This window comes from Engystomops pustulosus, chromosome 4 (assembly GCF_040894005.1).
Source record: "Engystomops pustulosus chromosome 4, aEngPut4.maternal, whole genome shotgun sequence".
In the NCBI taxonomy this organism is placed as follows: domain Eukaryota; kingdom Metazoa; phylum Chordata; class Amphibia; order Anura; family Leptodactylidae; genus Engystomops; species Engystomops pustulosus.
The window spans coordinates 113,142,408-113,159,420 of NC_092414.1; the positions used below are offsets into that span (position 1 = coordinate 113,142,408).

The 17,013-nt window shown below is 38.1% G+C and overlaps 1 protein-coding gene across 2 annotated transcripts in view; it reads right to left on the reverse strand.

Annotated features, from left to right (window-relative positions):
- TBC1D22A (TBC1 domain family member 22A) overlaps positions 1 to 17,013 on the reverse strand; it is a 373,643-nt gene that overhangs the window by 170,271 nt on the left and 186,359 nt on the right. For both annotated transcript variants that reach the window (XR_011854935.1, XM_072147091.1), the window contains exon 11: positions 9,886 to 9,961. Coding sequence is in view for 1 of the 2 variants with exons in the window: in XM_072147091.1 (XP_072003192.1) it covers positions 9,886 to 9,961 (76 nt within the window). In the remaining variant the exon portion in view is untranslated. The remainder of the gene's footprint in view (positions 1 to 9,885; positions 9,962 to 17,013) is intronic.

Genomic DNA, 17,013 nt, shown 5'->3' on the forward strand with positions numbered 1-17,013 from the left:
TTTTCTTAACGACAAGCCGTCACTAGGTTTTTGGGCACTAAACAACCACCTTATCATCATACTAACAGGGTTTTACTTTACTATTTATTAGTCCAAAATAAAAAAAAATTAAAATACATATCGGTTTTTAGGTTTCAGTCAATAAAGCTGGTTTATAACAACTTTCTAATTTACAGTAACTTGGATCACTTTCTGGGGGCCTTCACAAATTGCCCAATAAGTGATTTTTGAACTGCAAATAAAGCACAATGGGGAGGAGTTACAGATTGTTAACCAATAAAACACATCTTGTCATATCCTGAACACAAGAGTCCAGGTCTAAACGCATCTGTGTTCGGGAGTAACTTCATTTCAAAATTCAATGCAAAATACAATAGTTTAACCCCTTAACGCTGAAGCCACTTTTCACCTTCCTGACACGGCCCATTTTTTCAAATCTGCCCTGTGTCACTATAAATGGTTATAACTTTGGAACACTTTAACATATCCAGTTGATTTTGAAATTGTTTTTTTGTGACACATTGTACTTCATGTTGGTTGAGAAATTTAATCAATATGTTTAGTATTTATTTATGAAATAAATGGAAATTTGGCAAAAATTTTGAAAAAAACTATGTTTTCCAAATTCAAAATTTTCTACTTTTTGGAAAGTTGGTCATATCACTAAAATAACTTGCTAACTTACATTTTCCATATGTCTGCTTTAACTTGGCATCATTTTTCAAACATCTTTTCCTTTTTTTTAGGATGTTAGGAGGCTTATAACTTTAGGTGCAATTTTTCAGATTTTCACGAAAATCATCAAAACCTACTTTTGGAGGGTCAATTTAGTTAGAAGTGACTTTATAAGGCCCACATGACAGGAAACCCCCACAAATGACACCATTTTAGAAACTACACCCCTCAAAATATTCAAAACAACCTTTGGGAATTTTGTTAACCCTTTGAGCGTTTCATGAGCGTGAAAGATAAATGAAAGTGAAATTAGAGAAATGTCATTTTATCTTACTATAGATTCATTGAACACTAAAATTTGCACCTTCACAATGGGTTAAAAAGGAAAATGCATTTTACAATGTTGAGGGCAATTCCTCCTGAGTATGCCAATACCCCTTTTGTCACTGTACCCTGCTGTACGGGCACAGGGGGGCACTTGGAATGGAAAGAGCGTTGTTTCGTTTTTGGAGGGCAAATATGGCTGAAAAAGTTTTCATGTGTCAGGATGCATTTGGAGAGCCATAATGGTACCAAAACAGAGGAAAGCCCCAATAAGAGACACCATTTTGAAAAGTACACCCCTTGGAGAGTTTAGCAAGGTGTAATTTGTGTATTTGCCCCAACAGGTGTTTGATTCAATTAGGCCCCAAAAAGGAAAAAAGGTGAAAATTTTCTCAAAAAAGTCACTTTTACCCCAAATTTTTGTAAGCCACAAGGGATAAAAGATGAAACACCCCCCATAAATGTGTAGAACTATTTCTCCTAAGCACAGAACTGCACCACTTTTGCATATAAAGTGTTGTATGGGTACGCAGTGAAGCTCAGAAGGGAAAGAGGGGCTTTGGCCTTTTAGAAGCCAGATTTGACAATCATCCTTTACATGTGTCAGGATGCATTTGGAGAGCCCTAGTGGTACCAAAACAGAGGGGAACCCCAACAAGTGTCACCATTTTGGAAAGTGCACCCTTTGGAGAATTTAGCAAGGTGTAATATGTGTATTTTTCCCTACAGGTGTTTGCTTCAAATAGGTCCCTAAAAGGAAAAAGATGAACATTTTCCCAAAAAAGTCACTTTTACGGCTAATTTTTGTATCCCATAAGGCATTAAAGATGAAACAACCCCAAAAAAATGTGTACTAGCATTTCTCCCGAGTATAAAATTGCCCCACACATGCAAATAAAATGTTGTATGGGTACGCAGTGAAGCTCAGAAGGGAAAGAGGGGCGTTGGACTTTTAGAAGCCAAATTTGACAGACATCCTTTACATATGTCAGGATGCATTTAGAGAGCCGTAGTGGTACCAAAACAGAGGGGAACCCCAACAAGTGTCACCATTTTGGAAAGCACACCCCTTAGAGAATTTAGCAAGGTGTAATATGTGTATTTGTCCATAAAGGTGTTTGATTTAATTAGGACTTAAATAGGAAAAAGTTAAAAATTTTCCTATAAAGGTCATTTTACCCCTAATTTTTTATAGCCACAAGGGATAAAAAAAATGTAATAACCCCCCAAAATGTGTAAAGCTATTTCTCTCAAGTGTAGAAGTACCCCACATGTGTATATAAAATGTTGTATGGGCGCACAGTAAAAGGAAAGGGGTATGTTTGCCTTTTAGAAGCCAAATTTGACAGAAATGTTTGACATGCATTTGGAGAACCCTAGTGGTATAAAACAGATAAGAATCCGAAAAGTGACCCTAATTTTTGAATGCACACCCCTTAGAGAATTTTGCAATGTGTAATATATGTATTTGCCCCTACAGGTGAATGATCCAATTAGGCCCTAAACATTAAAAAGGTGAAAATTTTCCTATAAATGTCACTTTACCCCTAATTTTTGTAAGCCACAAGGGATAATATATTAAATAACCCCAAAAAAGGAGTGAAACTATTTCTCCCGAGTGTAGAAGTACCCCACATGTGCATATAAAATACTTTATGGGCGCACAGTAGAGGAAAAGAGGGATGTTTGTCTTTTAGAGGCCAAATTTGACAGAAATCCTTCACATGTGTCAGGATACATTTGGAGAGCCGTAGTGGTACCAAAACAGAGGAAAACCCTAAAAGTGACCCTAATTGTTGAATGTACACCCCTTGGGGAATATAGCAAGGTGTAATATGTGGTATAGTGTAATACATGTGGTGAAATGAGCATTTTGAACATATAGGTGGTTTCCAAATATCATGTACAATGGAGTCCGAGATGGAAATTGCAATTATTTCTGGAACGTTCAGTGCCCGTTATGTGGCGCCCCATATGAAATAATGGAGGGTTATAGGGAGCATCGTAACCTAACAGTTGTTACAATTATTCATTTTACCGAAATTAATTCACAACAGGTTGGGCGTGAATTGTGAATGTGTTGCGTATAAGGAGGTGGAATATACCAAGGGACCAACTAAACTTTTGTCACTCTGGAGTTGTCGCAGGTCTCTTAGTAGTATGTAGTGTCCATCCTAACTTCTCTTTTGGAACAGACTCTTTATTGAGTCCTACCATTAGAAGCAGCAGAATTCACCGGGAAAATGCTGTCCTGGCAAAACACAGGAACATCTAAACCAGAGGTACTGGGGCCCCGTCCTTCTTGTCCCAATATTAGTTTCCTAATATCTTCCTCTTGAAAATGGAGAAATGATACGGCAGGACGTGCACATTGGAACAGCACGTAAGAGTTGTACAGCGTAATCTGTACAATGTGCACGGCCAGTGCTTTTGTACCAAATCTTGTTTTTTCGTAGGGAAATTTTCGCCAAGTGTTGCTCTTATTCACCCTAGCGATGCCCATTGTGACGAATATTGCTGCTTTTGGCTGGACCAAATCGACCAGCCAATAGCGGCAAGCATGGACAGAGGGGGGCAACAAAACCCCTCTGGACCGCAAGGCAAAATTGGTGGCTGTCAGGAACAGCCGCCACCCTGCCCCGATCACCGTGTCTACAGACATGGTGACCGGTATTACTGACGTCATAAGTAAATTCGCTGCTATTGGCTGGTCTGAATTGATGAGCCAGTAGCAGCGATCATGTGGGGGGGACGTAACCCTTCTGGTCCATGAGGCAGGATGAATGGCCGTCAGGAACAGCCGCCGTCTTGCCCCGATCACTGTGTCTGAACCGTGTTGGCAAGTCACTACCCGCCGCACCGTTCTATAACAATGCGCGTTGGGAATAGGCTATACAATCTTTATTTATTTTTTAAGCAATTTAGACACATAATGGCTTATTTTTTGCGAGATGAGATGCACTGTAAAAAAAACTTAATTTTAGTGGGTTTTTAGCTTATTGAAGCAATTTTATTAACTTTTTACGTGTGGAGGAAAATAAAATCATCAATTCTTGTTTTGGATTTTTAGCATTTTTTTGGGGGGTGTTCACTGTAGCATAACAATAATATATTATCTTTATTCTACGGATCACTACGATTACGGTGATACCTCATTTATATAGTTTATTTCATATTTGTCCAATTTTATTGAAGGAAAACTAGAATAGAAAAAATTGCATTTGTTTTAGTATTTCCATTTTTATAGCAGCATAACTATAGTATTTTTTGGTTGACGGAGCTGGTTGTAAGCTTATTTTTTGCATGACAAGTTGTTCTTTTCATTGGTATCATTTTGGTGCTTGTAACTTTTTCGGATAACTTTTTAGAACATTTTTTGTAAAGCAATTTGATAAAAAGTTTAAATTTTTGGCATGTTTTTGGGGTTTTTTTTTTACCACGTTCACCGAGGGGGTCCAATTATGATTAGGATTTATTGTACAGATTGTTACGGACGCAGCGATACCAAATAAGTGGGGTTTTTTTGTGATTTAGTGTTTTTTATACTTTATTACTTGTGTACAGGGAAATGTGGTGTTTGGGGGGACTTTCACTTTCTTTTATTATTTATTTTTATTTAAAAAAACCTTTATTTATTTATTTTTACTTTTTTTACAGTTACTGCCATCTAAGCTTGAACAAGTGATCTTCTGATCACTTGTTCAAGCATTTTTACAGGTTACACAGTGCAATACAGATGTATTGCACTGTGTAATGTAAGACACTGAGCATGCTGCGCATGCCCAGTGTCTTACAGCCGGGTCCTGCCAGGAGGCAGGGACCCGGCACCGGGATGAAGATCTCGCAGCCCCGGGCACCGGCAGTCCCGGGGCTGCGATCGGAGCAGCGGACCCCCCGGTAAGCGCCGCGGGGGGGTCCGATTCCCTCTTCTTAAACTTTAAATGCCTCTAACACGCCGCGGTCAGCGCGACCGCGGCGTGTTAGGGGTTAACACCCGCGATCGGAGAAATCTCCGATCGCGGGTGTTAGGGGCAGGTGTCGGCTATGATATATAGCTGACACCCGCAGCTTCTGGCCCCGGCTCAGTTCAGGAGCCGGGGCCAGAAGCATGACGTAATAGTACTGCATTTTGCGGGAACGCACCTCCCGCCATGCAGTACTATTACGTCAAATGTCGGGAAGGGGTTAAAGTGAACCCGTCATCTGCAGCTTGCATGTTATAGAAAAGAAGAGAAGCTCAGTAGGTTGATATGTAGCTTTGCAGGAAAATATTCAATCCCACGTTGTATATTCCACATTTAAATCTATATTCTGAGAAGTCATGGGGCAGTCCAATCAGGGACTGGGATCTATGAATGTACATGGATTCATGGAGAGATGGCAGTCACTATAAAAACTGCCATACTTTACACCTCAGGAACACAAATATAAATGAATAAAATTACAAATGATCCTAAATCTTTTCATTTAAAACTATACATCAACTTGGTCAGCTTTTCCAGCTCAATAATGTGCTCCCTACAGTATATTTTAAAAAAACTAAAATATATAGCCGATAAAATGGTCATTGTGTTCTGTTCACTTCTGTTTATTTACATCAAGAAGTGGATTTCAAAAAATAACTTGCATTGTGGCTGTCTAAAACAGACAGCAAAGTCAAAATATGTCACTTGTGATCCTTTGTATTGCCTGAACTACTAATACAGTGTGGATGCCACCCTGGGACACAAGTACCAAAGCATTGGAAAAGTATATTCCAGAAATTTTAAATTGCAAATCTAACTTACATTTTCTTTAGAAAACATAAAAAAAAAGAAAAGGGAAGAAAAAAAATGAAAAAGGCGTAGAGACATAGAGTTGGACTGCAAACATAATTACCAGATATGCTTCAATCAGCTGACAAATGTACAGATGGAGCCAAACAAGAACATTGCCAAATGTCTAACATCTGCAGAACTTGGATACAAGAGTCCTCAATGGATTCCAATTTTTACAAGAGCCAATTTGCTACACTGAGCTTGTGCAAAGTGCAACATATTTGAAACAGTAAAGGACAGAGAGAGGAAGGTTAAAACAATGCTTAACCTTTTTGTGCTAGATACACAAGAAATCCACAGGCATGCCAATGGTTCTAAACAGAAGGAAATAATCACTTAAGGCATGCAAACTAACTAACTCATTTGTCCCATCATTCCCAATGTTGTCTATAAGAAATTATTTAAAACCAGGATGCTTTTCTAAATGAGAAAAAGGCATTCAGCTATCAATGTAAATAAAGATGCTACTGAACATTTCAAGACTGAAAACAGTTGTTCACTGCTAACAAGCACTTTAAATACTTGATTGAATTGCTTGTTTGCTAGTTAATGGAATATCTGACTGGCAACGTTTTATTTGACTGGTTCAGCTGGGTGTCATTTAAGTACAAACAACTCTAGTGCTCTTTCTGTGCTCTAAATCGTAGTACCCTAAACATAGAGCAATAAGAATACAAACTCTAAAGTGACCTCATAAAAAGAAGACATGTAATAACTAGTGTCAATGCTGAGAGTAATTTAGTCTGGCTTAAGAGTTCTCAATTCTTCTTATGTAAATATAAAAAATAGCAGAGTTGAAGAGTAGCTTTATTTCTTTATGAATGTTAGCAAGAGCACAAGATGAGATGAGAAAAAGGACACAGGACAGAATGGGTGCATCACCCTACACCAGTGATGGCGAACCTATGGCACGGGTGCCAGAGGTGGCACTCAGAGCCCTTTCTGTGGGCACTCAAGCCAACAGCCAAGGACAGAGTTCACCAAACAGGAACAAATCCATTAAATCTTCCTGCAGTCCTAGGCAACTTATGAGATGCTGCGCACAGCACTATTTTACAGCGACACTTCATTGACTGTTTGGAACTGCTTGAAAAGTGAGAATGTGTTGAAAGAAGTGCATTATCTTTGGAGGTCCTCCTGCTGGACCCACCATTCTTCCTTAACAGAGAGACCCTGGAGAGAAGCTACAATAATAGTCTTAATTTGCCCACCTTGATTCAATTGTATTGGTGGCCTCAGGCGGCCGATACAATTGAAGAAGTGGAAGAACAGGTAGAAATAAGTTACTGTTTAAAATGGCACATTGGCACATCAGGGTAAATAAGTGGGTTTTGGTTGTAGTTTGGGCACTCGGTCTCTAAAAGGTTCGCCATCACTGCCCTACACCATCCACCACCCCTTACCACAAGTGTATGGACGATAGGATAAGATGTAAAAGTGCCAAAGTATACAATACCTAAATAGCAATACATTTCTGTGGCTAGGATAGGCAAAAAGGTGCAAACAATGCAAAAAATATGTACATCCAAATAGCATATATGTAAAGGTACAAACCATATAATGTCACCTGCCAAAAAAACGATCAAATACTTACAAACCTATAAAGCATAACACAGCCTCCCACCCCCACCATTATTCTGTGTATGGTGTGCATGGTGGCTTAGGTTTGTGGATGGGAACACCTGGGCGTTTGGCCAGGCCCAGGTCTACCCGGTTTTGTCTATACTTCATTATTATATGGCACTTGCACTTTCTACATGTGTATTCATGTGTTATGCTTTATAGGTTTGTAAGTATTTGATCGTTTTTTTTGGCAGGTGACATTATATGGTTCGTACCTTTACATATATGCTATTTGGATGTACATATTTTTTGCATTGTTTGCACCTTTTTGCCTATCCTAGCCACAGAAACGTATTGCTATTTATTGTATACTTTTACATCTTAACCTATCGTCCATACACTTGTGGTAAGGGGTGGTGGATGGAGTAGGGTGATGCACCCACTCTGTCCTGTGTCCTTTTTTGATAATTTTAATTGATTTTAAACAAGCAGTTGTGTATTTCATGAATTATTTAATAAAGATTGAATTGTATTGAAAATCAGTTTTGGGTCCGGAATAGCACACTTCTTTTCTTCTTAGTGTATATTGTCTCTTGTTGGTGTGCGGACCAGTCTATACTACAGCTGTGCACGCCCCATTCCGTTCTTTGTGGTGATATAACCTATACTTGTCAATACAATTACAATGCTGCCATGTTTTTCGTTTTTTATGCAGTGCCTGTGCAAAGCATAAGTGGAGTATTAAAAAGTCTGAGACACATTTCCCTGCATTAATTCTGCCTGATAATTATTGTACAGAAGATCAATATAAGGGTGCATTCACACGCGGTACGCCCATCGTGCAGGCATACTGCCATGAGCTGGACAGGAGGTGACCCCTCCACCCTCCATAAGAAACAGCGGCGCACGGCCGCACAGCTCTATCTTTTCCTGGTGTACATCACAGAATGTTGCCATACATGTGTGGCATCATGCCGCCGCTGGGTGGCCATTGCCGTCTATGGGAACTTGCATGCGGCTGCAAATTCAGACAGCCGTCTGAATGAACCCTAAACAAGGATTCTAGGGAAGTCAGGACTAACATGTCTACTTCTTCTTACATCATTTTAAGTTAAGATTTATAACACAGTTTAGCTGTAGTTCCACACAAAAAATGTGTGTATATATATATGGTCATCAAAATCAGAATCAACACAGGCAATGGAGCCAAACAGAACAAATTGTAATGTATTTACATGTGGTAACCACCTCATATGTGCTTAAACAAGAGTTGGTTGCCTGGCCATTACAGCTCTGTTGTCCAACACTGGAAGCAAGCTGGATTCAGATGATTGGTGGGATCGCAAAAGCACTGATATTTTATAATCTATCCTACTGAAGAATAATTGCTTTCAGGATAGAAGAGTGATTAGTTTTATTTGCTTTAGTACGGAACCTCAACCAGTTCCCTATGTCGTAGCATTTGATATACAGATGAAGAAGGTTTTGGCATTCCTTTAACGTAATTAAATTTACAATGAATAAAAAATATTATGTGCAGCAAGTTTGACATAAAGAAGTGGCTGAAATCTTTTGTCACTTTATTAGTCACATAATTTTTCTCTAACTGAAGAGGTGAGGGGACAGACATTCTTATGTGATGCGGGAAGACTTTGTTTTCTGATGTTTGGTCCTTTGTTCATTTTCAGGAGATGTGAGCTCTAAAATATGCAAATGCTTCAGTGTGGGCGCTGGCATTTTAGACAACATAAAATAAAAAACAGATGGAATTAATCTTTTAACAAGATTCTTTAAAGCTATTTTGAGAAGACAGGAAAAATCATTTTTTGTTTTCAGTGCCATCATTGACAAGTAAGTGTCACAAAAAGCTTAGTTCTGCTTGGCATCACTTTGTTAATGCCCTGTTCATTAATTTAACAAACTATCAAGAGAATATGTTAAGAATGGCCAGGCATTATCTGTAGAATTTCTTTTAATTAAATTCGGCAATGGCATGATGACAGTCAGCGTCTCACAAAAGGGAATTCTTTTAAGAACGGGAGGTCTAACTACAAATCATGTTTGCACACACACACTAATTTATCTCAAACTTTGATGCCATTTTCCATATCAGGAACGCAACTGAAAAAATAAGAACTGAAAGAGAAGGTGTATAAATACACAGAAAACAGTAAAACCAGCAGAGAAGCCTATAAAACAATAAACTATGCTTAAAATAGATGTTTTGTTGTATCTGGTGTTTTTATTGCTACAAGGAGATTGCAATTGAATTTTTATTATGGAGGCTTAAAACAAGTAATGGAAGATGCTCATGGTCTACTAGCTTCGCTTTAAATGTTGCATAGTAAAAGTAATTCAAGCACCACCGTGCACCATGCTGATTGAGGATGACATTCCATATGAGATGCTGAGGAAGACTGGCACAACACATAATTGCACTGATAAGAGTAGTAAGATCACTTAGCAGTGTAACTATACCATGCCAGATCTGCTTTAAGCACCTTACCATCAATGCGGCTAACCAGCTCCTCCAGCATTTTCACTTTCTTCTGAATTCCTGGTTGTGCGAAGGTATAGTTATCCTATAGGAGTAAAAGGGAAAATAAAACAAAATAAGCTACTGACGAAAAAGTTCAAATCTAAAAATATAAAAGTTAAAACCAATTGAGCTTCTGCAGACAGTGGAACTCTTTAGACTAGATTTGTCTTATTTCACGTTGAAGTTTGTTTCAAAGTTGTTTCAAAGTTTGTTTGCATTCAATGATTGTACTGTGCTGAAGAACTTACTACGGCTGTAAGGGTGATGCCACACGTTGTGTTTTTGGACCATTTTAAAGCATGTGTTTTCAGTCCACTTAAAAACACATGCATTTGTAAAACTGATGCGTTTTCGTATGTTTACCATGTGTTTGGGTGGTTTTAATCGGTTTCACAGCTGCCTACACTTCAAGAAATGAAGATAAGCAGCCAAACGCATGTTAAACATTCAAAAACAGATGCATTTGAAAAAGGACTGAAAATGCATGCTTTAAAATGGTCCAAAAACGTGATGTGTGGCATCACCCTAAAACTGTAGATACATCTGCACAGGAGGTTTCATTTAAAGTCCAAGTTAAAAAGTCATGGAAATTTACAAAAAATTTTTACTGAAAAAGAGACCGTAAGGGAAAACTGGAACTAAATCTATGTTGTGGCTTCTCTTATTTATGCAATTTGTGTCATAAGGCCAGTAGGATAAGCAAAAAAAACTAAATACACACTAAAATACATACATACAAAGTACACACCAGTGATGTTTCTGAACAGTTTGAATAAAGTTGATTCTAAATAGCTACTGCTTACTGGTTGGACGAAAGTCAAACAAAGTTCTTATAAAAAAAATCTCCAATGATGTACAACAAAAATACAATAAGAACATAAGAACATGTTTACCGTATATACCGGTGTGTAAGCTGAGTCTTTCAGCACAAAAAATGTGCTGTAAAACCTCACCTCGGCTTATACATGAGTCAATTAAGAGGTTCCCGACAGCTCCTCTTCTCTCTTGTCTAGCCAGCAGAGTCGTGTTCATGTGATCTCTCAGCGGGGGCACAGTATGATGCGGTCGTGTCGCCGCTGATGATGTCATCAGCAGCCATACCGCCGCATCAAAGTGTGCGCCAGCCGGCAGATCCCATTCACGGACTCTGCTGGAAAGAGAAAAAAAGAGAAGAGGAGCCACCGGGAGCCGCACCAAGGATTGAGAGCCGCACCGAGCATCAGGGGTGAGTGAGTATAGCCGGGGAATGAGTTTTAAGTTTTGTTTTTTTGTTTTTTTAATGTGCTTGGCATACAGGGGGCTGGCTGTATACTAGAGGGAGCTGGCTGGCTGTATACTACAGGGGGCTGGCTGGCTGTATACTACAGGGGGCTGGCTGGCTGTATACTACAGGGGGCTGGCTGGCTGTATACTACAGGGGGCTGGCTGGCTGTATACTACAGGGGGCTGGCTGGCTGTATACTACAGGGGGCTGGCTGGCTATATACTACAGGGGGCTGGCTGGCTATATACTACAGGGGGCTGGCTGGCTATATACTACAGGGGGCTGGCTGGCTATATACTACAGGGGGCTGGCTGGCTATATACTACAGGGGGCTGGCTGGCTGCATTCTACACCCTCGGCTTAAACTTGAGTCAATAGGTTTTCCCAGTTTTGGCGGTAAAATTAGGGGTCTCGGTTTAAATGCAGGTCGGCTTATACTGGAGTATATATGGTATACTGCCACACACAGTTATATACCTATATACGTACACACTTGAATACTTTTACACACATACGTATAAACACATTAAAGCACACACATTTATGCACTCATATAAACTTTTATACAGATCTTATACAAACCATTTTATGTATACACAAACATACAGTGTATGTAGATGTTATACACACACTCATACTGTACAAACAAATCAAATACACATATATGATATATAAATCATATTAATACATATACAGTAACCCTGTAGTTACGCCACTCAATAGATCATCGCCAAAGATCCACACTTTGCTAACCAGCAGCCTGAAAATATGAGAGACCATGCTCATCAAAAGTTGTGGGTAAAAATAATTTTAAAAAAACCTTTAAATCTAAAACGGTTACATTCTAGACACTCATCTTCTTTAAGGGTGTATAAAAGATGAGACTATTTAACATATATTATATTTAGAACTAACTATATTAATGCAGTATATTGAAAGCATCATGTCCATTTATAAGTCCAGTGGTACGCCAGTATCTGTGTTATAATATGGATAAGGTACATTTGACAATGTTAGCACCAAATACAAGTAATCACACAAATGAACAGATAGTATTGAACTTTACAGGCTTTTCACAGGTGCTCAGGATGCCTAAGGCTTGGAGCTAAGAAACAGATCAATGTTAAGCTCTAATAATTATAAAGGCTGTGAAACCACAAAAGAACACATGAACTGGGCTCTGTTTATTACACTATTACAAAGGGGACTGGTATTTTATATGGCCGCAAATTAAATGGAGTAGTAAACATTGACTAGTGCACTTCATTTGGAAAACGGAAAGTAGCAAAGATGTGAAACTTTTTAACCACAGACAAGTTTGGAACATTGGTCCCAGATATTTATTATTTATTTCCATAATCTAGTCTTCACTTTCATACTTTACCACTGGTGCACATAGACATTTTGGTTGAAATTTACTAATACTATCAAAAGTTAGTCTGCACCAGATAACCAAAGTAAAGCAGATTTATCAAATTGTTTACAACTAAATTCCTCATAGTCTGCAACAAAATGCTGTCTTTTGTTGAAATCTGCCACTATGTGGAAGTAAAACTAAACTAAAACATAATCGCAGTTATCTCCAGGATCCCGATGCTGGTCTTCATTAAAACGTAACTGTAAAGTTATGATAATTTTACAGAATTTTATATGTGATTCCCCCCTTTAAAAACAACCAGAATGGTGCCTAATTTGTGCTGCTCATCCTTTTGTTTCCAAAGTTATGGCATTTTCTGTTATGAAATTGTTTAACAAAAACCTCTCTCACTAGGGGTGAAGTGGGCGGAGACTAAGATCTGTCAGTCTGTGCCCTCAAGCTGAGGCCAGTTCGCTTGCCCACAGATCCCATGATGCCTTGTATTCTCTCTCAAAGTAAATTAGCATTAAATATGTTTAGTTTCCCACAAGTAAATCCACTGAACACTGCACAGTGCACATACATGATATATTTGTTGACAACCTGTCAGCTTCCATCAAATTGAGGAGCAGGGAACATGTAATAGGTGAAAGAAATCATAAGTAAACCAGTTACATGAAGTCTATAGCCTGTGCTGTACCAGCACTAAGGCTTAATAACTTCTCTGCACAGAGCTGATACTGTACAAGGTGTGGGAAGAGCTGCAGCATGAGGTGCAGAGAGAGACAGGGAAAGTTCTGTAGAATCCCAGACTGGGGTGGAGGGACTGATAGGAAACTGATAAGAAGGAGTCCTTAAAAGCAAGTCCAGAGTGCTGGGAGCAATGTCCGGGGCTGTAGGCTGTTAATTATTCACGCCTCTCACGCAAAGTCAGTAATAGTTGACTTTGTGGAACTTTTTCCTATCTCCCTACTGCATCTCTAGAGCTCAGACACAGTGATCTTGGGTTTCTTCTTTACTGCTCTCTCTTTTTTACCACCATTGCTTTCTCAGCCAGGACGGGGAAGAATTGTCCCAAACTTCTTTCATTTAAAGATTAAGGAGGCCACAGTGCTCTTAGGAACCTTGAAGCGCTACATGCGCCCGATAGAACGGCACTGGTCTTTAATAGTTACATCCCATTGGGTGAGAACAACTGTTCCCATCAGCTGTATTATATATATATATACCTACCCTTGCCTGGCTGCCAAATAGAATGTCACGATGTCAGTCACTTGGGAGGACGTGGGATACTATTACTCCAGTGAATAATAAAAAAATATGTAATGTATTTACATTTATATACTCTCGGTTACAGCACTGGTCTTATGCAAAGGAAAACTGCTATCAGCGGTTTTATATTGTCTTGTACATATAATGTCTGCGATTCTCTATACTTTGTAACTCAATATTAGAATACTAACAGTGATTCCACATCATCCTGGTAGTACCCATGTCCCTAGGATATTTGTTCCTCCAGCACAGACTTCAATTTATAAAATGTCTGTTCTGATTTTTTAGTATGAAATTGAATAAAATACTGAACTTTTGGTGGAATCCTGGCTTTCTTTCCAACGAAGGAGTAAAACCATCTCAAGGAGGATAAGAAGGAAATGGACAGCATGCTAATTCAATATGAGTGTCTAAATACAATGTGATATTTCAGTTTTTCTTGTTTAACAAATTAGTATAAATATAGTTTTGTAAATATACAATAATACATTTTTTTATTCTGTAAAGATGGGATGCAGAGTGTTCAATAATAAAACAAAACAAAAGATACTTTTTTGATCTTACCAATTGGCTGTAATAAAACAAAGAGTGAAAAATTTTAAAGGAGTGTGAATACTTTCCATGCTCACTGTATATGTATTTGTGTAATATGTGTTATTTATGTGTATATATGTGTGTATGTTTAATGTTAATCATACATATGTGATGTGTAATACATGTTGTGTGTTCATATATGTGTGGAACATTTGTGTGCAAGAAATATCTTTAACTGTGTAATATTGAGGCCGAGATAACATGCAGTCTTTCAGTTGCGTTTTGAAACGCAAGAGAAAGGGCTTGGCCAGAACATATATGCATTTCCTCTGAAGCATGTGATCTAGGATTAGGCAGGATATCTTAAAGAAATTAGTTTCTGAATTGAAAAAGAAACTACTGCAAATAATAAAGTATTTTACCATTTAATCTTTACAGAAAATGAAACTACAGGGAACTGTAACTGTGCATCTTATTATACTGAAGGCAGATTTCTCAAGCCACTACAAAATACAAAGGAGTTTTACATAGGAGGTCTATATTCTATATGATAAAGTGAACAAAGCAATGTATGAGATGAAATTTCATATCCTTTTCTCAATGCCAATGACGCTCTCTCTTTACTAAACTCTGACCTCTTTAGAATCTGGGTAAAAACTGAAAATGGAGATCAATATATAAAATGGTCTTTTGGCATCTCAGGCAGGCGGCTGCTGCTGGCTGTATACAAGGGGACTGCTAGCTATATACTAGGGGGAAGAGGGCTGGGGGCTATATGTACTGAGGAGCATGTGATGGTTGGCTATATACTGGGGAGGCTGTGACCAATGCATTTCCCACCCTTGGCTTATACTCCAGTCAATAGGTTTTCCCAGTTTGTTGTGTTAAAATTAAGTAAAATCATAAACTTGTTTGGTATCACCACGTCCCAAAATGTCTGATCTATCACAATATAAAAATTGTTATTCCCAGAGGTGAAACCAGTAGTGGAAAATAGCACCAAAGAAAATGACACAAAAATGTGTTTTTTCATCTATTTTTATCCATATAACTAGCACATGACATGCAATATTAACCCCTTATCACCGACACTAGTTTTCAGCTCAATGACCAGACTCGATTTTTCAAATCTGACATGTCTCACGATAATTGGTTATAACTTCGGAACGCTTTAACATATCCTGGTGATTTTGAGAATGTTTTCTCGTGACACATTGTACTTCATGTTAGTTATAAAATTTAAGTGATAAGTTTTCCGTTTCGTTCTGAAAAAAAGTGAAAATTTGGCAAAAGTTTGTAAAAATTCTTCATTTTCCAAGTTTGAAATGTTCTGGTTTCCAGACAGGAAGTAAAACTACCCAAAAAGTTTGATAATTAACATTTACAGAATATCTGCTTTATGTTGGGATGATATTTTATGCTTCCGGTCATTTTTCTAGGATGTTATGAGGCGCAGAACTTTAGGTGCGATTTTTCTTATTTTCATGAAAATTGCCATAACTCACATTTTGAGGGACAACTCGGCTTCCAAGTGACTTTGAGAGGCCTAAATAATAGTAAAACCTCATAAATTACCCCACTATAGAAACTTCACCCCTCAACATATGTAAAACAACTTCTATTAAGTTCATTAACCCTTTAAGTGTTTCACATGGGTTAAAAAATATGGACCTGCGATTTAGAAACTATGGAATTTTTTTGGAAATACATTCATTTAGGCCAAAACTGACATTTTCAGAATAAATTAAATGATGAAACGCACTGCAACGCTTGATGCCCAATTCCTCCCGAGTTTACTGATACCCCATATGTGGTGGTAAACTGCTGTACGGGCGCACGGCCGAGCATAGAATGAATGGAGGCGCCGTCCACAGCAGATTTGTATTGTCACATTGTACGACCTATAAATTTTTATTTTTTTTGATAATGCGATCATATGAGGGCTTATTTTTTATGGGATGAGATACAATGTATAAATAATTTATTTTGGGAGTCTAAAGCTTATTCATGAGATTTTATTAACTATTTCAAGGGGGACACAAACAAAATCATCAATTTTTATTTTGGATTGTGAGCATCCCCCCCCCCCCCGCTCACCGTAACGTAAAAATAATATTTTATCTTTATTCTCTGGTTCACTACGATTGCGGTGATACCTCATTTATATAGTTTTTCTTATTTTGCTCAATTTTCCTGAGCAAAACCAATATTGGAGAAAATCGCATTGTTTTTACTATTGACAAGTTTTCAGGGCCATAACTTCTGTATTTTTCTGTTGTCAGATCTGGTTGAGGGCTTATTTTTTGCGAAAACAGTTGTTCTTTTCAGTCGTATCATATTAGGTACCGTAACTTTTTTTGATCACTTTTTAGAACATTTTTTGTGATGGTGTTTGATGAAAAATTGTATATTATGGGAAGTTTTTCGAGTTTTTTTTTTACGTAGTTCACCGAGCGGGTTCAATATTGATTTAGATATATTGTACAGATTAATACGGACGCGGTGATACCTCATTTATATAGTTTTTCTTATTTTGCTCAATTTTCCTGAGCAAAACCAATATTGGAGAAAATCGCATTGTTTTTACTATTGACAACTTTTCAGGGCCATAACTTCTGTATTTTTCTGTTGTCAGATCTGGTTGAGGGCTTATTTTTTGCGAAAACAG